At 45.6% G+C, this 26775-nt stretch overlaps 1 protein-coding gene across 3 annotated transcripts; it reads left to right on the top strand.

Annotated features, from left to right (window-relative positions):
- The first annotated feature begins 433 nt into the window (after nucleotides 1–433).
- NEK9 (NIMA related kinase 9) lies at nucleotides 434–25945 on the top strand. Of its 3 annotated transcripts, XM_051622309.1 has the most exons (22): nucleotides 435–720; nucleotides 1826–2003; nucleotides 5050–5105; nucleotides 5944–6014; nucleotides 7917–8022; nucleotides 10615–10746; nucleotides 11698–11808; nucleotides 12404–12468; nucleotides 13677–13727; nucleotides 14782–14974; nucleotides 16220–16364; nucleotides 17302–17502; nucleotides 17918–17964; nucleotides 18822–18977; nucleotides 19340–19448; nucleotides 20011–20172; nucleotides 20554–20724; nucleotides 20954–21013; nucleotides 21584–21774; nucleotides 22006–22170; nucleotides 22844–23056; nucleotides 23433–25945. In XM_051622309.1, the coding sequence occupies exons 1-22, from the start codon at nucleotides 532–534 to the stop codon at nucleotides 23553–23555; spliced, it is 2895 nt and encodes a 964-aa protein (XP_051478269.1). In that variant the 5' UTR covers nucleotides 435–531; the 3' UTR covers nucleotides 23556–25945. The 3 variants fall into 3 exon arrangements, with proteins under 3 accessions (XP_051478271.1, XP_051478269.1, XP_051478270.1); XM_051622311.1 differs by lacking the exon at nucleotides 22844–23056 and having other exon boundaries at nucleotides 434–720; XM_051622310.1 differs by lacking the exon at nucleotides 20011–20172.
- Nucleotides 25946–26775: the final 830 nt, after the last annotated feature.

Here is a 26775-nt window from a genome sequence, read left to right as displayed (position 1 = left end):
AGCAGACCCTGGAGCTTGGGATGCAGACCTGGTGTTTATCACTGTGTTCTCCCATGTAGCAATTGCTTTTGAATAACGTGTGTTATGACTGTTAAGCAAAAAGGAAAGTTAACAACTGTAAGATAATGACATTTTTAATATAAATCGGGTACTTCAGCCAGTTTCTTGAGGAAAATCACCTTGAACTCTTGACTGTTTGGGAAGTGAAACAACTTCTCTGTCAAGAGCTGAGGCGACTTCAGCTTGTGCGGCACCGGCGGGAGGGAGGAGGGCGGCCCCGGGGCTGCGGCCGGAGCGCGGAGGATCATGGCGGAGCAGCTGCGGGCAGCAGTGCCGCACAGGACCGCCCCGCAGCGCGGCCCTCGGGCGCTCGGGCTCCGTCCCGGCAGCCGGGCCGGGCGGGCGGAGCGCGGAGGTCGCGGCGGCGGCAGGAAGCGGTTCCGGGTCGCTGTCGGGAGCCAACATGGAGCCCGTCCGGCTGGCGGGGCCTCTGTGAGGGAGCGCCGGGCCGCGCGGGGCCGCGCCGCCGCCATGTCGCTGGGCGAGTACGAGCGGCACTGCGACTCCATCAGCTCCGACTTCGGCAGCGAGTCCTCGGGCAGGGGCGGCTCCCGCGGCGGCGGCAGCCTGCCCGGGGAGCAGGAGGAGCTGCACTACATCCCCATCCGCACCCTGGGCCGCGGCGCCTTCGGCGAGGCCACCCTTTACCGCCGGACCGAGGTAGGCAGCCCCGGCGGCGGGGAAGGGGCCCTGTGCTCCTCCCGGCCCGGGGAGGGGGCCCGGGGCTGCTGTCAGGGCGAGCAGGGCGGTGTCCGGAGGCTGCGTGCCCGAAGGGACAGCCCCCCGGGGGACACAGCCCCGCCGGGGGACACAGCCCCCGTGAGGAACAACCCCGGCGTGAAGAAACGACTTCGGCCCTCGGTGTTCAGCAGGGTGTGGGTTTTGGGACGTATGCCCGCTGCCACTCTCTCCGTGCCATAAAGTTTCAGTGGGAGATGTGGAGACCCTACTCATGGTAGTAGATTCTTTGTTTTTCTGTGTTTTATTCCGGTCGCAGAGGTCCTGGGGGCATCTCCTACAGGTAACTCTGATGTGATCAGCATTTCAGCATAATCAAGGGGCACTGGCTGAAGAGCCAGTCCTCCCTTTGCTCCCGACATCTAATCCCATCCTGCTCGATTGTAGTTCTGCTTTTAGTGGCTGTCGGAGAAAAGTGCTTGACTTGGTTCCCAAGGGAAGCTCTTCAGTATTTTTCAGGGGGAAGGCAGCCCTGAGGTGTCATGGCTTGAACAGCTCACTTAACAGATCCTTCCTAGCGTCTGACAGTGTGGATGGGCATCACAAGGGCAAACTCAATTTGCTCTCATTTCCTTGATTATTTTTTTTTTAATGTATATATATGTATATATTTTAGGAATACCCGAGTATTTGTAATGATTTGCAGTCACATACAATATCCTACAGTTATGGGGTTGGAAATACACTATTCTCCGTTTACTGAACAGAAGTATTTTTAATCTTTATTTAAACAAAACTATCTGTCTGTCTTTCCCTGTGAACCTCTAGCATGGGTTTTTGTTTGGTTGTTGGTTTCTTTTTCAAAGTGAGTGCTGGCCAGCTAGCAAGATGGCTTGGGGCCATCACTATTCCTAGTGACAAACAGAAAACCTCCTAACTTATTGTTGTGAAGAATCTTTGTCTGAAACATGTAAGAGGCAGGAAAGTCTCTTTACCTTTCCTGAAATTTTAATTTCCTGCTGTAAAGGCACATATTGTTCTCTTCGAAGTAGTGTGTTTTTAATTAAAAGATGTTTTTGTGTTTCAGGATGACTCACTGGTAGTGTGGAAGGAGGTGGACCTGACCCGGCTGTCGGAAAAGGAGCGTCGTGATGCTTTGAATGAAATTGTTATCCTTGCCCTACTGCAGCATGAGAACATCATTGCCTACTACAATCACTTCATGGATAACACCACGCTGCTGATCGAGCTGGAGTACTGTAATGGTGAGACCCCTACTCCCGCTGACAAACAGGCGGCTGCTGTGTTGCTGGGTCAGCCCCCTGCAGAACCTGCAGGGAGTATTTCTGGGGTGCAGAGCAGTGGAGAGGAATTGTGCTGGGTAGCTCCTGAAGAAGAGAATGAAGACCCTTCTGAGTGATTTATGTCTCAGGTGCCAAAGAAAGAAGCCCAGTAGTTAGTGGAGGCAGTTCAGGAACTACATGATTTCTTGAGTCTTGCGAGTAGCCGGTGCAGGGAAAGGAGTGTGTTATTGGTAATGTACCTTCCAGATGTGCCTTTTATGTTCTTTTAGGAGGATGGTGGGAAAAGACCATGAGAATATTCAGGCCTCTCTGCCAGTACGGAATGGAGCTGTTTTTCTGTAGTGTTACTTAAGTAGACCCTATCCTTTGGCAGTTATAAATCAAAGGTTAAAAATCTACTGACACGTTACAATCAGGACTTTTTTCTGCCTTGAACTGTCAGGTTCTGTGTTTACTATTATTTTCCTTCTGGTGTTGGAGAAAACTATAATTCCATCAAAGAGTAGATCAGGTGGTATTGTTGGGATTTTGCAGGGGAAACAATCCCGGCTGGGATGGAGAGGTAGAAAGATTTGATAAGGGGGTCTGCATTGCAGCTGCTCTCAGACATCTGGAAGAAGAGGTCCTATGCAGCCAATGCTGCTGGAACGGGATACCTGACTAGACCTACAATGCAATTCCTGTTTGGATGAGTGGGACAGCTCCCCTGCTAGGTGTGTCCTGTGTGTGTTTGGGGCTTAATTTAAGCTTTGGCTCATCAGCAGAACTTCTTGCGGTGGAAAAGGCCTTCATCATGTTCTTACCGTTTTAGACAGATTGCTTTCACTGGGACAGGCTGGGGAGGACAACAGAGTTGTGCAAGTATTTTTGAAGGGTGTCAAACACGCTGGTTGGCAGGTTGGCCAAAGCTGGTTTTGCTTCTCTGCTTCTTGTTCTAATGCAAGGTGGAGTCAAGTGTAAGAGTAGGAGAATGTTAGCTCTTTGGTTACTTTGTGTGAGTTGTTTAGCTGCCCTGAAAAGACTGCATAACCTGAGCCATTATAAATTCTTTTGAGGTTATAGAAGAAAATTCATAGTACTGACGTCTGAACATGTTTATTAAATGTCTCTAAACTCTTTGTTTTACTTTGGGACAATAACAGTATATAGCCTGCATTGAATATGTCTGAGTGGTACAGAACTACGGACATTAGAAAGAGGGACTCTCATTTAAACTTATGGATATTGGTTTTGCCAGTGTGTTAATAGGTGTTTCTGTGGCTTTTTTTACAGTGCACAAGTCCAAGATGATTTGTGAGTAATTTTTAAAGTGAGGCTGGACTAGTTGCTATCAGGCACGCCTCAGAACCCAGGGGTTTTACTACTTAATTGGCATGTCTCTTCTGGAGATCTAGGAAAGACTTTCAAAACTGAGTAAATATTGTCCCTGTTTTATGGGGGAAGAAGCCACGTTACTGATTTTTTTGTCTGTAGTTTTGTATGTATATTATAGTACCATAAGACCTGAATTTACCATCAGTGAGTATATCTGAAATAGATTTGACAAAAAATATCCCATAAAATACATTTGTTGAAGAGAGAATAGAGTGACAAAGGTTAGATGTAATTAGATGAAACAAAGCAGAAAGTACTTTGTTTCTCTTTTTAGTATGTGTGATAGAGGTCTTGGTTATTTGAGTCAAGAGCTAGTTTGTCTCCTGGTGTAGGATTTTGTTGATGTTGTACATGCCATGCTGCTCTTTGGTTCAGAAAAACTGCAAAAGAGGTAGCAAAAAATAAAAAGATGGGGAACAGCATTCACCAGAAGTGCATAGTCTGAATTGCTAGGAAGGAGGTTAATAAGAAGAGGCAGAAGTGAGTACTTTGGTTAAATTGTGAATGTGAAGAGTGATTTGCAGATAATTTTCAATTGTGAATGAAAGGCAGAAAAATGAAACATTGAGAGGGTATAGCAAGGCTGAATGAGAAGAAATTTAACAAAGGGTATCTTAATTAGGATATCATAAAAATCATCCTAACTTGGAAGCCTTAAGTAAGTCCCTCAAGGAGGCAGAGGAGCCATTGTGACCTGCTTTGGACATTTACGACTTGACAGGCGCCTGGAAATCATGCAGCAGAAAGCTCTCTTGCACCATTCCTGTGGGAGTGGGAAAGGGCCTGGTGGTCTGTTGCTGTTAGAACATGATATATGATAATTGGGAAATGGAATAACAACAGGATGTGATCAGAGATTTGGGATTTACTGGTAGGATGTTAATCTGACAGGGAGTCTCACTGCCTGCAGCCCTCAGCATCATTTCTTTCAGTTCTTCTTGAGTTTTAGACTGCTGTCTTGAAACTGTGAGGTGCCCTGAAGAGTCTGCTGATTTCAGGCTTCTGTTGGTTGTGCTGCTGTTGTCGGTGCTTTGTGAATTATGCATTAGCAGGGCAGATGAAGGAGGAGAGGCAGGTCAGAGCTGGGCAGTCAGTGGGAAAAGGCAGTAACTTGTGCTTTCAGGGACTACTATGAACTTAAAATTGCTTTCTTTCTCAAATGTATTATTTATTTATTTATAGATAATGCTGAGCAGAACAATCTCATGTGATTTGGTGTACAGGTTATAAATGTTACTATATTCCAAGAAACACTTGCAGGCAAAGAAGTAATACTTTTTATTTTTGTATACATTTTTATATATACTATATATTTATATTGTATATATCATATTTATATCCTTTTATATAGACTATATACCATATATTAATATATTTACTATCTTTTGATACTTTTGAGTATTAAATGGTGGCGCTAAAAAAAAAATCACCTCTGTTTAAGCTTAGATTTGCCAGTGAAGGTCTTAGATGGAAGAAGAATTAGTTTTTTGGGTGGCTGACCTGTTTAACTGAAGAGTGCTGAGGGACAGCTGTAGTGGTTCATCAGATCTCTTAGGGGATTTGTGCATTCCCAGCAGAGTAACTGCTGCCATTAACTAAGATTAATCTCTGTCTTGTTAACTTACAATTACAGGAGGGAACCTCTACGATAAGATTCTGCGACAGAAAGACAAATTATTTGAAGAAGAGGTAATTTGGACTGCTATGAGGGAGCAGTGGGGCTGGCCTAATGTTCTGCAGATGTCTGGTTATTTATATAACATTTTTTCCATGTTGCTGGTGGGAGATTTCTGTGCATACCTGGGGACTGATATTCTCCCTCTCCTTTTCAACATTGCAAGAATGTATGGACTATGAGAAACTTCTTATTTTCCTTTTTGGCTGGCTATAAGCAATATAAACTTCTAAGGGAGGAATAATGAAAGAGAGTGCTCAACTGACTGTGGTCACCTTATCATGTTGGCTAACATTTAACTTTAAAACCTCTGTCTAAATTTCTTCCTGGTTGTTACTCAATTTCTCTCCTGTCTTAACCCTTTTGTAGGTCCATTTCTGAGTCTGTCTCACCATAGATTTCTCTTTCTTTCTCTTTTTAAAAAAACTTATTTTCTGCTGTCTGTTTCTACCTCACGCTGAGCTGATTAATGATTACACTTACTTGTCTTATATGACTTTTAAACTCTTCGGACTCATGGTGGATACTAAATGGTCACAGTTCATCTTTCCGAGAGCCCAATTGTAGATCTTTCCCAGGTGGTCATTACCTGTCATTCTTAAGTCTTCTCACTCATTGAATTCTGTGATTCTTGTCAGGACAGGTACTATGAACAGCAGTAGAACAATCTATCTTTTGGAATATCTTTTCATAGATTTCCAAAGCAAGAAATTCTAAATTTTAATTCTCCTGAAAGAGCATCTGAATGGTACCATCGGGCCCTCTTGCTGTGCCTCAGCGTGATAGGGACACATGAGGTTTTGGGAGGGCTTTTTTGAGACTCATGTAAGGCTTTTATTCCTACCTTTGCAGATGGTGGTTTGGTATCTCTTTCAAATTGCATCAGCTGTGAGCTGCATTCATCGAGCAGGAATTCTTCACAGGTAAGTGTGGCATGTGGTGAAGCTGAGGTAACCAGTGTGGCTCATGGATGTGAGTGCAGAACTCCTTTGAGTAGCCTGTGCTTCTGTGTTTAAAGCAAGCACTGAGCTTGTCTCCAAAGTGTAGCTGGACTGTCTTAGATGTTAAGTATCACTTCTGTGAAGAAGTTTTATTGGGCTAGAAACCATCTTATGATAACTGTGCAAGAATTTTTTCACGTGAAAATGGAATTGTTTTCTTTGATGCTGCAGCTTTGTGAACAAAGAGTTAAGCCATGTAGGAAGGAAGTAAATTGGCTTTTTTTGCCATACCACATAAATGGTGTTTGCTAATGTGGATAGGAAGAGCAGTTACCACAGGCCAAAGGTACTTCCTACCTGCTCTGCAATTAATAGCTTCAAACCAACATGATCATCCATCCACCTGTTATTCCTGGAGGCTGACAGTGCTGGAGACTTTACATTAGTGCGTTGCTCTAATATAACCCCTGCAAAGATTTGTTCTGCATTTGGCTCAATCTCATTTCTTCGGCCTGTTATTTAAGGAAGTAATACAGCTTGTTAGCTGGTAGTGGTAATCTTGACACTGGCTCTGAGATTTTAATGAGTAGCAACTTACCTTCTTCTGTTGCCCTTTTCTGTTTGGGAGGGGTAAATTTCATGGCTTATGTCTGCTTCAGGGAGGCTGGGATGTTCTGGGGAGTACTGCGCACCTGTACAGCTGGTTCCAGCATGGTTGGATCCTGTGCTGCACAATGTCCTTATCTAACTAATGAGCATAGCTGTGTGAGGATGTTTTCTGTGGGATAGCATCCCTGGTTGCTGCCATTCTGAATCTTTGGTAGTTGGCAAGCCTTGCTAATGAAGGGTTGGTACCCTGCACTCAACAAAGTAGTGCCTAAGGGTTTCGCCTAAAGCAGATGTCATGTCTGTCCTGCTTTGCAGTGAGTTCCTGCTTGCCACCTCTGTTGCCCATCTTCACAGCAGAGTTCACAGTCTAGGAACATGTGTGGCCCCAGGTCCTTCCATAATAATGAATTGAACAGTTATTTAACTGTTTGCAGTGATTTCCTTCTGCTGCAGACATTGTCAGAGTGACCCAGGACTTTGCGATGCCCCAAGTGGATGAATGCAAAGTGCTGCTTTACTTGCTGTTGTCCTGATCTACACTGGGAAGTTGTTGATGGTACGTTAGGAAAAGGGGGTGTTGTGAAGTGTTGGCCGTGGGAAGCATATCATACTGCAGGGGCTTCCACTCTGTATTTACAGCCTCTTCTATTGGTTTGTGAAGCTACATATTAATTATTCTGTCTGGGAGAGAGTGTTTTAAATGAGTTTCGGAATTCAGCATTTTTGTGGCTATCAGCCTTTGATCTTTTGGGCGTAGTATGTCATGTTATAAAGAGTTGTTCTTGAGGCATAAGTTAGCAGGATATTAATGCTTAAGTTCTATTAGTGGCGTGTGTTTCACACCCTCTTTGTGTGTGTTTGCATTTGCATACATACATATTCATGCATACATTTACATTTTTAGTGAGCTCAGCAACTCCTGCTTGGGTCTATTTATAAAACCAGGAAAAATAAGATCTGCTCAATGACCTTCATGTGAGAAGAGACTGAGAGGGGGAAAAGAACTATCTTTGATCTGTGGCCTTTTACATAGATGTCTGGAGTCTGAGCTTTTTAGGTTGTGCTGTGTTTGTGTGGGGATGTGGTAGAACATGAATAACTGCAGTTAGAGGTCCAGGAACAGGTCAGATTGCCTTTGGAGAGCTTTGTGCGTGTGAGAGTGAGTGCTGGCAGAGTAGCAAGTACCTCATTTTGGGGGAGAGGTATAGTAGTGTGTGTAAAACTCTGAAATCTGGAAATGTGTTTGAGTGTCTGCATTTCTTTTTCTCCTTTCAGAGACATAAAGACATTAAATATCTTTCTAACCAAGGCAAACCTGATTAAATTGGGAGACTATGGGTTGGCAAAGAAGCTGAACTCTGAATACTCTATGGCTGAGACTGTGAGTATCTGCCTTTTCTGTGTGCAAATGGAGTTGTGTTTTTCTTTCATCTCTGCATGCCTTGCAGAAGACCAGGGGTGTTGTACATTCTTGGTGCTGCTTTTCTGGGTTTTTCCTTTCCCTCTCCCCTTGATTTCCCTCAATCATATTTCACTAACGTTAGCACATTAGCTGGTGTGTTGTAGCCTGCAATTATTCTTGCTCCCAGGTTACCTTTTGGAGGTCTGTCTCTCTGCAAAGCAGCAGTAGACCAAAGAGAAGTGCCACTACGGGCATGGAATTGTGCCAGAGCCAGTATAGCTGTGCTAGAGTGCACTGCTCTTCTTTCCCTGGTATCTAGGCATGGTACTTCCAAAGGTGAACCTGTGTAACACGAAGGTGGTGCTATCTGAAGAATCAGAGACAGCAGTGTAGTCACATCAGTACAGCTCTCTCCTTCTGGGCTAGTTAAGCTCAGCTTAGCAAGTTACATTAATTTGGTCATGCTGTTGTGCTAACAGGGGCATTTTGCCTTGCCAGGATCTGAGATAGCTCGTGTGTGCTTGCCTAACATTGCACCACACCACAGATATGTCTCCTCTCTCTTTCATGCTCGGACTCTGAATTGAGTGACAAAGAAGCAAGAAGAGAACTTGTGCTTCTTTTCGTAACCAGGTGTATGTTTTACTGGTCATGTCTTGGAGGGGAACAAAGCTTTGAAGGAAAAATTAGTTCTACCAGAAGGCTGTCAAGCTTGGCTTTGTTCCAGAATCTTCCAAAAAGCAGTTTCACAACCGTAGTTAATGACCTAGGGTAAGCTGTATTGCAGACACCTGAAAGGCTCAGCTTTGATTTCCCAGCTCCATTAATTTTTGTGGTGAGCACTAGGCTTGGAAAGGGAGACATTGTCTGGAGCTCCTATCTGCTAAAGGCCTTTGTTCTAGCTTGGGATGCAAGCCAGCTTGCACTTCCCCTTACCAGGCCATATTATTAGATTTAATGCAACTGTTGGTGTTCTATTAGGATGTGTAGATAAGTACTTGCCAACCGCCTTCCAGAACATGGAGCACTGTTGTGCAGTTACATGGTAAGTGGGAACAGAAAGTTACTGCATAAAGCCATAAGCTGGGCAGTAGCAAAATCACTTTTGTCACATTTTTCATGGCCTTCTGGCTTTCAGAGAAAGTGCAGTCTGTGCTATGAATTTCCAGATGTGTTTTTACCCATGTTGTGTGTGTTCACCCTGCAAGCTTTTTTTTTTTCCTTTTTCACTTCTGAAAATTGTTTTAACTTCAACTGTATTTCATTCTGCATATGCTGGCTGTGCTGTGGGCTTGTTGCTCAGTTTGTGATCTAATGACCAGTGGCAGTCTGGAAGTCATTCTTTGTAAAATGATTGCAAAACATGTTATTGTCAGCATTTGTAATCGTAACAGTCAAATTAGGATTTTGTAAAATGCTTAAGACTTGTTTACTAAATGCTGATTTCTTAATTTATTGTTCTTTTTCCTATTTACCAAGGAAGACCTAGCAAATCTGTCTGTGTTTTACAGAAAGCTTACATTATACTTTGCTTAAAAAAAGGTTTAGGTGCAATGTCCTAGTTCTCCATATGAGACTCCAACTAGGTGGGCTTGGAGACCTTCCAGTGGCTGGGACTTGGGTAGCTCTGTAGCTGTCAGGCTCTGTGACAGGAAATAGGAGGGAGAGGGCAGATTCTGAATGTGCCTGTTAGGTATCTAGTGTATTAGCAGAGCCTGATGAAAGCCAAGCTTTGTAGTCCTTGGAGCTTTGCTGAAGGCACTGAAAAGAGGGCAACTATAAATATTTCCCCTTCGAAGTTCTGTCTTTTTAATTTTCCTTCACTGTCTTGTTCCTTGCTAGGGAATGAGCTCCCATTTATCTGACAGCTTCATTCTTACACCTTTTACCATGTCTGTTCTCTGTCGTCTTCTTGTGACTTTGAGCTATGCCGTTATTTCTGTTGTGATTCTATATTTAAATGCTGGAGTCTGGGATTTTGTGTGGTGGGAGATGCTTGTTTTAAACTAATTGTTAAGAAACCCCTCCTGAAGTGAAAGCCTCTCAGGAGGGACTCATGCCAGCTTTCTCCTTGGTGACCCAAAAGTAACCCTATTTTGTTGGAGACAAAGTAGCCTTTGTCCCGGCAGTACAGACAGAGTGGCTCTGTGTTGGAAGCTTTGCTAAATTCCTTTTCCCTCAACCTTTTATGAGGGTTTCCATGTGTCTGGTCAGTACATAAGCCCATGATTACCTCTAAATGTAGTACATTTAAGAGAGGGGAAAGTCCCTGCTGTGTTCTCATGACTGCTGCTCTATTGAGAAGTATGTCCCACATCAGGATCTGAGCAGAGGTGCCTAGGATCTTATAAGAAACACAGGCACAGGCTTGTGGATGAGAAGGGAAGAAACCTGCTTGTTGTTCCCATCCCTCCAGCATGGTGGTGGGGTGTGTCATCTGTGTCACTTCAGTGCTGTGTCAGAGCTGTGTCTAGCCCTGGTGCTCATGGGCTTGTGTGAACATGATAGATGCAGAGCTCCTGAATTGAAGGCTACTGGATCATTTCTGATTTTTAAATGTTATTTTCCTAGCTGGTGGGAACTCCATATTACATGTCCCCAGAACTCTGCCAGGGTGTGAAATACAACTTCAAATCAGATATTTGGGCTGTGGGATGCGTCATCTTTGAGCTGCTTACTCTGAAGAGGACCTTTGATGCTACTGTAAGTCTGCAAAATAGGATGGACTGAGTAACCCTATTTTTCATCACCTTGAGATTGGCTCATAGCTTTTGTAAACCTTTGTCTGTCATTGTTGTTTAAATCTGCTGATAAAGAAAACAGTGGCCTGGGAGTGCCAACTATGGCCAGAGAAGATTATTTTCCCTGCATGATTCCTCCTACACTGCACTGCAGGTGCCACTCTGTCTTCTGCGACCCTTGTCCATAGCCTCGTGTTTACCAGAGGCAGAATGCAAGCTGTACTAATTTGTGTCATGGTTGTGAATGAACCATCCTTTTCTCTACCAGGAAGAAGTTTGTGATTGTGTAGTCCTTTTTGCCTTTTTCTGTGTTACTAGCTGTGAATTTTTTGTGCAGTATTCTGTAGCAAAAACTTCCAGCCTTCGGATTTCACAGGATTTAATCCTGTTATTCTTTCTCAAAGTTTCAGTGTAAGAGAAGTGTGACCAGGCTGGCATGGAGAGGGTGAAAGGCAGCAATGCTGCCTGACATATAGGATTTGCCAGCTTGTGCCGTGAGATGGGAAAAGCTGCTAGCTGCCATGGCACAAGATTTTGTAACTCTTAAAAGAACTAATGTGAAAATTCCATTCTCTGCTAACTTCCTCTCACCATGGCTACTGAATCCCCAGTAACTTTGCTGCTGTGTGGTGTTTCAGTGACAATACTCTTAGCAGGAGATGACGTGCAGAAAAATCTATCCTCCCTCCGCTGTTAGGGAGTTTGGTGAAAAGCCAGATGTTGCCACCAACTCCTAGCTATCTGAGGCACAGTTTCTGCAGGAATTATTATTAGGTTTGTGGAGGGCAAAGAACAAGGTTTTGTCCTGATCAGACAAGGAGGAAGAAAATTATAGGGGCTTTGTAGCATCTCTCTGCATTGGATACGTTGTCTAGGTCAGTTCCCTTACAGCTGGTTTCTGGTTTCTGCCTAGAATCCCCTGAACCTTTGTGTGAAGATTGTACAGGGAAATCGTGCCATGGAGGTTGATTCTACTGTCTACTCCCGGGAGTTGATCCAGATGGTGAATTTCTGCCTTGATCAGGTTGACAAAATACTTTTTTAATTTTCAGACACCCCTTCCCAGTTGCCTAAGCCATGGAATTCAGGGGTGAAGGGGAATGACATGCCTGTTTCAGCATGAGGTCTGTTGATGCAGGGTCATTTCTGTGAGGCCTGAGGCATCATTGAGGCTGGACTTCCTCCAGTTCTCCAAAAGCATTGCCTCAAGTTGCCATTCAGTCCTGCAGGTTCTGGGGGGGTGCTGGGTTTACTCTGGCAACAATTGTTTAATGGATTGGCAGAAGCAATACTTTTCTGATGCAGTGCTGCTGAGGTGGGAGCATTGCCACAGTACAGCCTCTTAAAGTTCTGGCTTTCTCACCATGATTCTGGCTTTCTGTAGATAATTAATTTCTTGAAAGCAAAGATAGTATTGATACCTTCAGAGCCTGGAAGCCGTTCCTGCCACATCCCTGGCATTTGTCTACTCATTCAAAGTATTTTAATTAATTCCTTTCCCTTCTGATGTGAGTCAGGGAAGAAGGTCCACGTCAGCTTGAGTGAGGTCTTCTGGCCCAAGATTTCATTGTAGATTATGGGTATTTCCCAGAGAGTTACTTGTTACTTGCGTCTTTCAGGATCCAGAGAAGAGACCCACCGCAGATGAATTGCTTGAACATCCCCTTCTCAGCAAACGCAGGAGGTAATCAGATGGTTTTGCTTGGATAGGTGTCAGGGAGAGCAGAAGGGTTTGTACAGACCCATGGTGTTTATGCTTTTGTAGCAAAGCTCTTAAGTTAATTTGGCCTGACCTGAAGCAATTGTTGAAGTACACTTCATCCTCTTTAGAAGTGCATTCTTGCTGTCTTGTCATCTGATCAATCCCTGTATTCTGTTGGTGCATGGGAATCGTGAGAAAGGCCTTTCAAAATACACATCATGCAATATTGAGATCCTTGCTTTCTCCCTTTGTTGCCTTCCTCTTCTGGAGAGAGTTGCATTGAAAGGGGCCCATTTTAGCTTAGTCTGACCATCGGCCTGCTCATACTGTCTTTTTGTGAAAGGTGGACCATAATTCTGGACTGGCTGTATCCCACCCTGAATCACAGAATCATAGAATGCCAGGTTGGAAGGGACCTCAAGGATTACCTGGTCCAACCTTTCTAGGTACTGCTATAGTTTGTGTGACATGGCTCAGCACCCTATCAAGTGAGAATTAAAACTCTGCAGCATGGGGCAATCTACCATTTCCCCTTGGAGACTATTCTAGTGTTTGACTCTCGTCATAGTGAAAAATGTACTTCTTGTGTCCAGTTGGAATCTCCCCAAGAGCAAATTGTGCCCATTACCTCTTGTCTTTTCCATGCGATTCCTTGTAAATAGGGAGTCTCCATCTTTTTGGTAGCCACCCTTTAAGTCCTGGAACATGGTAATAAGATCTCCTCGAAGCTGCCTTTTCTCAGGCTGAACAAACCCAGTTTTCTCAGCCTCTCCTCATATGGCACTGGTTGCTCTGGGAGGCAGCAGGCTTAGTCCTTTATACCAAGACTTTTTTACTTGGTGATCAGCAAAGTTTGAGTTTTGTCTTTCTGTATGCATTGGTAGAAGCCCAAATCCTGAGAATATTTAGCCATGTAAGGTCATTCTTGTGCAATGTGGATGTTGCTTGGCTACATTCTGGTATATACATCGTTTGATATCTTCAGCACTCCTGGAAGTCAGTTAGATACATGGTACGTTACTTCTGCCCTACTTACTGCGTATTTCTGTGAGCTGGTAAACAGCTGCCATATTTCCTCCAAGATGGAGCAGCATTTTATTGGAAAGGAAGGCAGTCTGTGTGTGCTGCTTGTCAGTAAATTGCTTTGGGTGATGTTACTGTTTCCTAAAATGCTTTTTCTCCTATCACAGAGAGATGGAAGAGAAAGTCACGCTGCTAAATGGGCCAAATAAGCGACCAAGGTAATTATTTGTGTTTGAAAGGAGTTCTGGAGAGAACAGCATTTTGCTGAGAGTGTTAGTCTGTGATAGCCTTACTGGAATAGTACAGTTTAGAAGATCCCCAAATGCTTGGAATTTGACATAGGTACTACGTGGTTATTGTCACATGTTTTACTCTGCCTTTTACATCCTTCTTATTTGTATGACTGGAGCCTTACCTCAGCAGGTCCCATACAGTTTAATCTGTCCCTCTGAATGTGTAGTCTTTACAGCCTGCATATCTGAGGACATAATATAGATCCCTCTTTTCACACAGATTCCATTGAGCAGGAAGAACACGATTGTCTGAATGTTGAATACTAAATGAATATAAATATCTTTCATAAAACTGGACTTATGTAGAGATTCTCCACAGTCCCCTGTAAGCAGAGTTGCTCCATGAAGCACAGAGCATCTGTGACGTGCAGCTGTTTTTCTGTTCATTTGTCAGATAGAAATTGACCTTTTTTTTCCTCATAAACTTGGACGTGCTGAGAACTTTACGTGGAGTTGTTCCAGTTCATAGGTTGCTCACAGTTTGCTTTGATCACAGCTTCCATTTTGCAATCTGCTTGTGAATTGAGACTTACCTGCACTGAAGAATTATATTTTTGCCCTCAGATGGAAGCCTATGATTTAAATAAAGAGGAGAAAGGCAAGTAAGAAGCTTTTGGATGCTTCCGTATTTTGAGCAAGATTTAATGACTGGTTTTAAGGCTTTCATTTTTGACAAAAGAGAACAGCCCCATGGCCATTCAGTGAAAGCCCAGTCTTTTAAAATTACATAAAATTGGATTTTAGGCTTTTAAAAATGCTTCCTGAGGGCTGCTTTCTCTGCTGCCTTGAGACTGGTTTGATCCTGAGTCTCTCTGTAGCAGTTGAAGCCTTACGACCACTCAACAACAGTTTATGAAAATAAAAACTATGAATGATTGTGGAGGGGAAACTGATAGACAGCAGTAGGAAAATGAGTGATGACAGTGAACACAAACCCAGTATTAAAAGCAGGTGTGTTTTGTGGGGGGCTCTTGTGCAGGTCAAGTACCATGAATGAGGCTCCCATTGCAGTGGTGACTTCTCGCACCAGCGAGGTGTATGTCTGGGGGGGTGGGAAGTCCACCCCCCAGAAGCTGGATGCCATCAAAAGCGGCTGCAGTGCACGCCAGGTGTGTGCTGGTAACACTCACTTTGCTGTGGTGACAGTGGAGAAGGAGCTCTACACCTGGGTGGTAAGTGAGCGGAACTGCAGGGACAGGGGTAAGGGTGGGAGGGGAGAGTCCAGATCCACTGCTGACCATTCAGGAACCTGGTAGAATCAGATGAGCAAGCAGCTTGGAAAAGGAGAAAACTGACTGCAGTGGATACTGGAAGGCCATCTGCTTTGGGGCTGACCGAGGGGTCCCAAGGCAAGCAAGTTTTTGGGAGAAGTTTTCCACCATGACAGGAAGTATATTGGAGACTTCCTGTATACTTGGGGATTGTAGGTGGTGGACTTGTAGGCACAGACACTGAGTCAAATATCTCTTCCTCCCCTTCCTGCCTACTAGAACCACACTGGAGGCTTTGTGGTGCTCTGTTGTTGCCTTCTGTATTTTTGAGGAAGGTTTTCCAAGATCAGAATGGGTGGGATGAGTGACCTTGTTGTAGTACAGATGTCATCTGCCTCATCTGTGAGGCAGCTTGTGGATGAAATCAGAGATCTTTTGAACTAAGCAACAATCTTTTTATGATGAGTGGAAATTCTCTAATAGTTTAAAATTAATTTTAAAAATGCTGGCATATAATGTATCTAAAATAGTTGAATCCAGTCTTCTTGGGCTTAGATGGTCAGTGCCATGGAGGCTTTCTGCATCTCGAGGCTTCCACAGGCTTTTTTATTGACAATACAGAATCTGTTAAGACAAATTAGAAAATACTGGTAGGGGGGTGAGAGAACAAAGAGATCCAAATGGGAAGAGAGCAACTTGAGGTCACTTGCTGGATCTTCCTGCAAGAATGGCCACTTGAAGACTTCCAGCTGACTATTAGTATTGTAGTTTTAGCTTCAATACTACTCAGGGTTGTTTTGTTTTTCCTGTAGCATTGGTAGGTCTGGCCATTTCAGTGACATGTTTCAAGTTATGAGTTTCTTTGCAGCCATTTGGATTTAGAAAAGTAGGTCAAAAAGCTGACAGACGAATTCAGTCCTGCAGCAGGGAGCAGGTAACCTGACAGATGAGAAAGGAGCAGGGATTCCTCACCAGCTGGTGGCCTGAGATTGGATCACTCCTCATTAGTGCATAATTGCCTGAAGGCTTGTGCTGCCATTTAGAATTTTGCCTGCTGTTATGCCACATAGCAGGGCCTACCCCAGGGTAGCTAACACTTTCTTTGGCTCTGTGCTCTCTTCTGTTGTTCTTTTGAGGTGCTGTAATGATTGGCACCATTTCTGGAGTTATGGATATGTCACCTTACCAGATGTTTCTGTCTTGCAGAATATGCAAGGGGGCACCAAGCTGCACGGGCAGCTGGGACATGGAGACAGGGCCTCCTACCGGCAGCCAAAGCATGTTGAGAAGCTTCAGGGAAAAGCCATTCGCCAGGTGTCCTGTGGAGATGATTTCACAGTGTGCATCACAGGTGAGAGCTGGAAGGGGACCACTGGCCCCTCACTTTGCTGCGCTGTGATCTTTGCCTTCACAGTAAGATTAGCAGAGGGCTTTTGATCACAAAAGAAAAAGTCCTGTATGTTACTTACGCCTGAGTTTCGAGGATAGTAGGTGGTGTGGTAGTGGAGATAGATCAACATTATCACACTGAGGAAGATACTGACTCCCGAGAAGGCTGGGTGTTTTGCTAGGGGTGTGCTGCTCCTTTTTGGTGATGAAGCTGGGTGATGAGCACTGCTTCTTGTAGCTGTTCAGCATCCCTCCTCTTACCAGTGCATGTGTTGCCTCCCTACATGCCCATATTAAAGACACAGGAGCCTGAAGTCAAGAATGTAAATGTGTTTGAAACTCCTTTTGGACACTGTGGGAAGAGAGGCAGCAGATGATAAAAGGTTATGTGCATCTGAGATTGCTATTTAATTCAGAAAGCTTGTCTAGTTCTAACTCTGCTCATACTTTTATGTGTTAACTGTGGTGTTGTCTATTATGGAAGAATATGAATCTCATTTTACTCATGAAAACATAATTCTCAACAGTTCTCAGTAAGTTTCCAGCTTATTTTGCCAGTGCTGGAAAAGCAGAGGTTTGGCAGAGATAATATCAAATGCTTAGTGTTCTACAGGAGGGACTTAGGAACAAGATCAATTTGTGAGTTTCTGTTCAAGTGGCAGGTTCAACCCAAGATTTTCTGACACTGCTGGCCTGAAATAGTTGCAGGTCATGGTGCAAGGTCATCCATCTTAACATGAATAATAAAAGACTCCATATTCTCCCAAAGACATTCTTCTGCACTAAAGAGGATGCTGATTACAGGAAGGAGGTTTGCTCTGGCCATGTCCTAAGAGGTTAGTATGCAGCTCTAAAGTACAAGCTCTGTGTGCTGACCAAGCTTCCATTGTGTCCTTCAGATGAGGGCCAGGTGTATGCATTTGGCTCAGACTATTACGGATGCATTGGCGTTGACAAGGCTTATGGCTCTGAAGTGCTTGAGCCCCTGCAGCTGGATTTCTTTCTTACCAACCCTGTGGAGCAGGTCTCGTGTGGAGATAACCATGTGGCAGTGCTGACCAGGAACAGAGAAGTTTACACGTGGGGCTGTGGAGAGTATGGTAGGTAGAGTCTCCCTGGAACCTAAAGATACTGGTGTATGCCTGCTTCACAAAGCAGCTTGGTGCAGGTGTGGTGTGTAGTGCAAGGCCTGGGTGAGAGCTGTCTGTCATGTCCTTGGGGGCAAAATTGTTTATCTGAGGCTTTCTTTCCTTGTAAGAATGGGGAACTGAGGACTGAGCCCTTTGGACTTCACTCTGGGAAGCTCTAGCATGCCACTTGGCTTCCTTGTGGGTGGGGCAGTTGTTCTGTGAGTAGGGTTGGGTTATCTTGAGGATTGGCAGGCAATGATGCATTTATGGGTGCGAGTTTCTAGTTTTGTAGAGAGATTCCTTTTGGACTATGGAGAGAACACCATTTCATAGGGGTGGGCACCTCCTGAGGCCATTTCTAACTTCAGTGTTTGCACTGATGCAGGGCGCTTGGGCTTGGATTCAGAGGAAGATCACTACACCCCTCAGAAGGTAAGGCTGTGACTACTTCTCAAAATCTGCATGGGCACAAATCTGAATTCATTGCTCTTTGGAAATATTAACTGTCTGAGGCTCAGGTGTTTTTTCTGAGGTGCCATATAGTTTTCAAGTGTTTAATTTTACATCCTCACTCTATCTTGATCATTTGTCCATAGATGTCATCATGGGGGGCATGCATGACAGAGGGGCATGCAACTCCCAAACCATCCATGACTTTGAGCTTCATTGCTCTGCCCTCCAAGCTGAAACTCTAAATGCCAAACTTAATGTTGTAGAAATCGTAGGAAATACCAAATTGCATCCTTCAGGTCTGTAGAGGAAACTCACAGCGGTGCAAACAACTAGGAGTCTTCAAATTTGACATAATGAGTTAAAGATGCGTTGAAAGTAAAATCCTCTTGAAATACAGTGCTAGGGGTAATTGAGGTGATTTAAACCTTTGGGGGTTAGAAACCAACAAGGATGTGCCTGGCAGCCAAATACTTGTGATCACATCCACACCAAACAGTCCTAGCCCTGCTCAGCTGACTGAGTCTGTTGCTTGTAGACCCCAGCTGGCCAGGATGCCTGTGCTCCATGTTTCTCCTTCCTGTGCCAGCCCATTGGTGTCTGCACATAAGTTCTAGAATTCTTTAAATTTCTGCATTGTGACCAGGGTTTCACTATGCTGTCGACTTGATGATATTATTGCAACTTTGTTCAAAAGAACTGCTTTGGGTATTGCCAGTGCCCAGAATGAATCTGAGCAGCTGAATCACTGCTCTAACCCCAGATGTTTTCCATGTGCCAGCTTCTATGTACGAGGTGTTGGTAATTTGATTTTCTTGGTATATATTTCTTCCACGTAGGTGGATGTTCCGAAGACCTTAAACATTGTGTCAGTTCACTGTGGCTGTGATGGGACTTTCCTGCTCACCCAGACAGGCAAAGTGTTGGCCTGTGGACTCAATGAGTTCAACAAGCTGGGCCTGAATCAGTGCACATCAGGGATAATCAACCATGATGTAAGTGCATTTGGGTCCCTGGCTTCAGCTCCCAGCAGCCATTATATGGGTAAATGGAGGTCCTGTGACAGTGACAAAATGTTCATTAGCTTTGTGCCAATTTGTTAGTTCCAATACAAGACAATGGATCGTGGGAAGAGGTAATTTGTTCCTCAGTTTTCTGTCTACCCTGTGGGCTTACGTCAGATCTGAGGTAGTGAAACAGATAGCAAGCTGCTCCTGGGTGATTTAGCCAGTGACATGGACCATACCCAGTTGGGACTGTCTAGGTTAATGTTGTGGTCTGCCAAGACTTGCTTGAGTAGGTCTTAGCTGATGAATGTGTGGTTTTTCACTCTGTCCTTACCCATGTCTTTTCTCAGACATACTGTGAGGTGCCATATGCCACTTCCCTTACTTTGGCCAAGCAGCTTTCCTTCTATAAGATCCGTACCATTTCTCCAGGGAAGACACACACAGCTTCCATTGATGGTGAGCCCTATGTAATAAGCAGTAAATATTGGTTGCTCAATTACTTTACATCAGCTTTTCCCTTTCAGCCTGGCACTTGACACTGAGGGTTGTGCTCTTGGTAGCAAGGATCATGCTTGCTCCAGGAACCCAGGATTCCTGGTCCTCAGCAGTGTTGCCTCCTGGGCAGCTGAAATAGCAACATCAGCTTCTGGATCAGATTTTTTTTTTTTTTTTTTTTTTAAAGGGGAGTAGGGGAAGAAATGTGTGGAGAAGAACCATGCTCTGGAATAGCAGAGCAATAATTTATGACTGAGTTAGGCTTTGCCCAGTGACACCAGTCAGGGGGCTGTGAGGAGTCCCAGACCCCAGGATCAGAAAAGGGGAGCAATGAGAGAAGGGAGTGGGGAGGTTCTTCCAGGCTGAAGCCATTCCTCTTGGCTGGCACTGTCCCCTTTCAGCCTGGCTGGTTTCTTAGCAGAGTCCTTCCTGGTCATGGGCTGTTGCTGCTAGGTTCCCTGCATGCTTGGCTGCTTCCAGAGTTGGGCCCTTGCTGTGACTGTCTCCTCGTTCCTCCTCGCAGAGCGAGGCCGCCTCCTGACCTTCGGCTCCAACAAGTGCGGACAGCTGGGTGTTGGGGACTATAAGAAGCACCTGGGAATTAACCTGCTGGGAGGCCCCTTGGGGGGTAAGCAGGTGATCAGGGTTTCATGTGGAGATGAGTTCACCATAGCTGCTACTGACGGTGAGTGGGTCTTTGCAAAGTTGCGGTGGGTTCTTTTCAACTAGATTTGCAGGGTGGTTGACTGGTGTGCACTGACCATTTACTAGACCACCCCCAGCACTGTACTGAAATAAATAAATCCTCCTAGACTGGGCCTGCCTGGCCGTGGTAGTTGTCCTAGTCCAGCTCCAAGCATTTGCTGTTCCTGGGGCTACAGAGTGCCAGCTTGGTGGTTGCCTGTTAGATTTGCTATCAGTTTGTTCTCCCACTGGCAAAATGGAGCTGGTAGCTCAGGTACTTTGGGATTGCAGTTACAGCAGAGAAGCTGTGGTCCGTGTAGCAATTACAGGCGGAAAGGGAGGGAGGGAGTGAATTGAGGCTCCTGAATCTCTCTTTCCTCAGACAACCATATCTTTGCCTGGGGTAATGGCGGGAATGGGCGTCTGGCGATGACATCGACTGAGAGGGCTCACGGCTCAGATATTTGTACATCATGGCCTCGGCCAATATTTGGATCGTTGCATCATGTTCCAGACCTGTCATGCCGTGGCTGGCACACCATCATAATTGTTGGTAAGTGTAAGTTTAGGATTAAATTTGAGAATCTTGGTTGTGATGCTGTATTGCTTGCCAGGACCTAGACTACAAATCTTTCCTGGGAACAGGAGAGGTTGCTGTGGGGTAATGTGGCAAGTTGCTCTGAGCTCTAGTTCTGCAACATTGACTGTGTTGTGTGCAGTTGTAGGAGTTGTGTTGCTTTCCAAGTGGCACTCTAACTGGAAGCGTATTTCTCTCCTTGCAGAAAAGGTATTGAATTCTAAAACAATCCGATCCAACAGCAGTGGCCTGTCCATTGGTACGGGTGAGTAACCTGCCCTGGGGAGCTGTGGCTTACATCCATTCAGTGGTTAGTTTGGGTGCAGTTTGGTCCTGCAGCACTGTTTCTCTCTGTTTGAAAGGCCTCACAGAAGAGCAAAAAGGGATGAAATTTAGTCAGTGCTGTGCATGGGAAGGGATGTCCCAAAACTGGGAAAGAGAGAATTGAAATGGAGGACCAAGAACATGGATGCAGTGAAGCCTTTGTAGTTGAGGAACTTCAGTTTGACAAGGAAGAGCCTAGAGAAATTCACTGAAGGGAAGCTGATAAGGGGGGGAAGGCTGTGGAGCAGCTGCTGAAGAGATGGAGTCCAGTTTCTTGGACCTGTGGGAGGGCTGGGACGAACAAGTTGCAGAAGCCTGCTGTGCACAAGTCCTTCTGGGAAGGTCTGCAGGTAGTGTTAGGAGATAAGCTGTTGAGGGGAGACACCACTAGCATATGCTTTTGTTGTGGCCATACAACCCAAATTTCTGCATCTTCTCTGCTCCAGCTGGGATTTGGCAGCAGGAGTAGCAGAGATGGAGGAAGTATAATGTTTTTCCTCTTGTTTGCTAGTGGCTCAGAGCTGCACAACTGGAGGAGGAGAGGAAGAGGATAATGAACAGGAAGCAGAGACCCCCAATCCCAGTGGAGGTTTTCGGGGAACGATGGAAGCAGATCGTGAGTTGGGGGACTGGATCAGCACCACAGAAGCAAAGGGAGGCAACAGTGCTGACAGCAGCTCCTGCCCTGGCTGGCTGCGGAAGGTAATGAGGTCTCTCTGAAATGCCTTAAAATAGGGATCTAGGCTGGAGAAAAGAGAGTGGCCCCTTCCACCTTTAGGGGATGCTCCTGAATGTGTCAGCTGTTCTGCGTGGGGAGCCTGTTAGATCTCTCTGTCTTTTTTGCCACGAGAGGGTGCTGGTGCATTGGTTGAGGTGGTGAAGTCAGTTGCAGGAGGGCAGGCAGGTCTGACAGTGCTGCTTTTGTGTATCCAGGAGCTGGAGAACGCTGAATTCATCCCCATGCCCGACAGTCCCTTTCCTCTGAGTATGGCATCTTCAGAGCCCGAGAAGGAGACTCTCCCTTACCAGAAACTTCAAGGACTCAAAGTGGCCCCTGAGGAACCTGTTGGATTAAACAAGCCCAAAATGGAGCCTTGGGTAATGTTATCCAAGTGAATGCTTGGCCAAAAGCTGTTGAGAACCATAAATGGCAATGTTTGGATTATGGGGAGAGGGAGAGCTGAGAAGAGGGTGCTGGATTGGTGTTAATTCATCTGGATGAGAAAAAGAGGGGTGTTGGTGATGCTGCAAAGACAAAAATTCACAGGAATATGGAACACAAAGCTGGGGCTTGGTCAGATTGCAAATGGGATCAGTTTTGTGGAAAAATGGTTAATGCAGTTGGGGAAAAAAAAAAAAGGAGCCTAGGACCCAGAAGCCTAGCAGAAGCTAGAAATTTAGAAAGAAAATTGCTGGGAGATTGGAAGAAGGGTTGATACAGGAAATCACTGAGAAATTACAACTTGTGAGACTACCTTATTCCACAAGTTTTCTGTTCCATGAGGAGGCACAGATCCCAGGTTTAGGGAAAAGGGGGTAAACCAGATGGATTTTGGTAATAGGAGGACAGGAGCAGCTTTGCCAGAAAATGGAGAAAATTAGTGGCTTTGTGCTGAAGACGTAATGACTAATAGCTTGCTGACATCGGCTGCTAGAAGTTTGGGAATTCAAGAAATGAGCTGGGGTGATACTTTCTGTGCGTGGTTTCTTTTTGTGGCTTTTACAATTCCTGGCCTTGTACTCAGACATGGCTTGACCTCCATCTCCACAGCCTACTTGCCTGAGTCCAACCTTGCCATGTGGTGAAGGGAAGGCTGGCTCTCCTGTTGCAGGCTGCATGTGCAGTGCTCTGCAAGTGGAGGTGGTGCACCTCCGAGGCCTGGTTTTACAGTGTCTGGAAGATCAGAAGAAGCTGCAGCAGGAAACCATTCGTCTGAGTGCCCAGCTCCAGCAGTTCTGCAAGGGGACAGAAGGGATGCAGCAGGTGAGGACCCATCACCTGGGTTCACATCCATTTTCAGGGCTTGCCATGCTGATCCTGCTTCCTGCATAGATTGTAGAGGCTGCACAGTAAGAAGCAGCTCTCCCAGAGCTGGAGGGGACTGCGCATGGTGCCCTGCTGTTGCAGGCTTGTAGTAGCAGCAGGAATGCAGCCAAAAAGGCAGTTTCCTATGGGGACAGCCCAGTCCTTGAGGGACCTGGGATTCCCCTTTATTTCTCTTAGTGAGAAGGGATGGACAGTCAGATGTTGTGGAGAGTCCCAAGTGGCTATGGGGAGTAGGAGCTGTGCCTTGTGTGGCTCCTAGCTTCTTTGCAGCTAGTCCTAAAGCTGTTTGGGTAATTGCTGTGTGTTTTGGCAGGTGGAGGTTCATTCCAAAGGAACACAGACAGCCAAAGAGGAGATGGAAGTGGATCCGAAACCTGACTTGGATTCAGATTCCTGGTGTCTCCTGGGAACTGACTCGTGCCGCTCCAGCCTCTAGTCTCCTGAGCCCACTGGGATCCATCTAACTTCACAGCACACTAACCGAATGCAGAGAGCGGCTTTCCTGGCTTCAGGTCACTCGCAGACAAGGAGCAAGGCCGGAGGCTCCAGAGCAGCACCCATGTACGTTTGATATGAACTAGGAGTGAGTTTGAGAAGGGAAGGGCCCCTGAGCTCTAGGTCAGCTCAGTGATTGAAGCAGCAGCAGCTCCTCTTTGTACCTTATCAATTCTGCACGTGAGGCAGAACGGCCCCATTATGGCGATGGCTCCAGTAGCAGCTTGTGGCCCTTTCATTGTTTCACTGCTTCTTGGGAGCTGCCTTTGGGACCCCAGTATTCATCACTGCATTTCTAGGTGAGAGGAGGAGACGTGTTTGTACTGAAGCTGGCTGAACCCTAAGACTTGCTGCCTTCACTTGAGAGGGGTGAAGGGCTAGGATCCTCTCCCTCCCACATGGTAGGGCCCAGCCAGTGAGGCTGCTCCCCTCTGCTCAGGGGCAGAGGGAGCAGAAAATGTCTCATTCTGGAGGCAGTGGAGGTCTTCCTGTTAGGGAGATTATGGTAGACAGCATGTCCCTGGCCTCAAGGCACAGCTTTTGGCCATATGGCAGTGTCCAGTGGCCTGTGTAGACAGAGTTTAAAGGCTTTATTCTGGGTGCCTAGAGCTTTCCAACTTCCAGGCAATGCACCGAGATGAGTGAATCAGGTGTTGTTTCCAATTGCAGTAGCGAGGACTGTCTGAGATGGGATCTCTGGTTCTCGGTTTCAGACCACCTGCTTCCCAACCAGATGACAAGCATCTGGGCCTCAGACCAAGTCACCCATTTCTTGTTGCAGCTGCTCAACTTGGTTTGGGTGCCAGAGCTTCTCGTTTCTTGGCATAAGCCTGTAGCTGCTCCCTGCTTGGCTTCTGTTCTGCTCAGCCCCTGGTGCCCACACTCTGTGGGGGTGTGGGAAGAGTCAGTGTTTTTCCACTCAGTGTTTTGATGAAGCTGGAATGCGGTTTCCTACCCAGAATAGGTCGTAATGCTGTGGTCACAGGATGCAGCTTTCCTCAATGACCATGAACGATCAAGTCTCTGTCTGGAATTCACCTTCTTTCTAGAAGCAAGAGGCTTTCCCAAGAAAATTGGAGATGGGAAGAAGCATGGTCATATGCGCAAGATTTCCCCATTTCCAGTTAGAGATTGAGGTTAATTTTATTCCCCTTAAATTTATTAGCAAATGGACTTTGAACTAAGCTTTTGGGATTGGTAGGATCCCTGAGAGCAGCTAGCCTCTCCTGCCTTTTGTGAAGCCTCTTGGGAGTCCTGCGTCCCTTTCGCCTTTGCTGGGGTTGTGATTTCATTAGGGTTAAACCATCCCTATCAAAAACATGTTATTAGAATTATTAGGTCTATTGGAGTTGGATATCCTATTGCCTCTCCTAGACTTCATCTTTTGAGAGACTGTTCCAGGGGAGCTAGCATTCCCCATTTGTCTCTGGGAATGGTTACAACCATTCTGCTTGTAACTTAAATACTCCTGTGGTGCCTATTGCTAGTATCTTGGAGCTGAATCAAGTGCAGTCTCTCCAGTGCAGTGTCCAGGGCAAGGATCGTACCAGTGTTCCCATCCATCATTACCAGGCTAGGAGAAGAGCCCTCCTGGGAGGTGGTGAGTGTTGGAGACCCTGGCATGGCCACGTCGCTTGGTTGCCCTCGTGACTCTGCTTTCCTTTCCCCCTGTGTGTGTTGGAGCCACTTCTCAGGTTAGGGTCCCAGTTTGAGGGTTGTTGTTGCAGTTGGAAATGATCAAGTTGGTCACGTTGCAGCAGTGCCTTTGAGGAGTGAAGAAGTTGAGCCTGAGCCATGTCCAATGAGCAAATGCCAAGCTGATGGGAGTCGCTCTCCTGCAGTGCACTGCTATCCTCATTTCTCAATGCTCTGCAGTTGGGAAGCTAGGTGCACAGACTGGATTCCCCTTGGATCTAGTGGAGGATTAGGGCCCCTGGCAGAGGATGCCCTGTGCTCTGCAATCTCATATGTGCCTTAGAGGAGTCACGCTATCCAGGTTGTGCCTGTTACAGACCACAGATTTCACACCAGCCAGCTATGTAACCAAAAAAAGCAGTTTAAAGCCAGCACCCTTGTCTTGGGCTGAAAATGGAAGGGCAAGTGGGCAGAAGTACCTCTGAGCAGTTTCAAACCCTTTTTACTTCTCCCCTTCTTGCAGTGCTAGCTCCATATGTGTTGGTCTCCTGCTAGTATTGCTACTGAGTTGTTATAGTGGAACACAACTTATGCCTGCTCTGACACTGGCTGAAAACTAGTTTGTCATTGTCTTTTTTTGAAAGGTTAAAGGGTGTAGTGGTTTGGAGTTTCTGTTTAAATAAATGTGTAAACTCATTCTTCTGTGTTTGGAGTTGTTGGGGGTTTTTGTTTGTTTCTTCTCTTCCCAAGAGCAGAAGGGGAAATATGCATTTGGTTTCATAGCATTCTGTTGTTTGATTTTTTTAAGTTGTTTTTTTTTTTTCTTATAGAAAGAGGGGCAAGGGGCTTGCAGGTTCTTTGCTGTGGGAAAAAAAAGTCAGGTTCTGTGTCTCTTCATTAAAAAAACAAAACAAACAAAAGCTCTTTTTTTCTTGCTGCTGCATCTCCTCCTAGTGACGTCAGGGGGCTTTTGTGTGTGTGTTTATTTCAACAGTTTGAGTGCCAAATGGGAAATGAGTAACAGGAAGAGAGAGGCTCAAAGGGAAGACGTACCTGTTTCGGAACAGCTTCTATGGGGCATTAAGGCCTACAGAAGCAGGACCCTGCCTCACACCTGCTCAGCCAACTGTTGGTGCAGGCTGTACTTAATGCCTGTCACTTCTAACTTTTTATCAGGGTTTTTAGTTATTTGTGAAATGTCTTGAGAGACAGAGCTGGGTTAAAGACTCATAAGCCACCAGAGATTTGGATAGTGAAAATGCAACATGTCTCTGAGAGGGGGATTTTACTGCAGTAGCAGGAGGGGAAGATGAGCTGGCATGATGAACATAGCCTGAGCAGTGCCAGGGCAATACTTAACTGTGATAATAAAGAAGGAAGGTAGAGCTCTGTGCTGAGCCCCATGCTTTGGTTAACCTGCTACTATGTTTTAAACCAGTTACCAGACTTTCTGCATACTGCTGGCTGTCTTGACCTGAAACAACAGCTCAGCTAAGAATGGTGAACTGCCCATGATTAGCTCTGAA

Source organism: Apus apus, chromosome 5, assembly GCF_020740795.1.
Source record: "Apus apus isolate bApuApu2 chromosome 5, bApuApu2.pri.cur, whole genome shotgun sequence".
Taxonomy (NCBI): Eukaryota; Metazoa; Chordata; class Aves; order Apodiformes; family Apodidae; genus Apus; species Apus apus.
The sequence above is the reverse complement of the archived record's forward strand: the minus strand, read 5'-3'. Positions and strand labels throughout refer to the sequence as shown.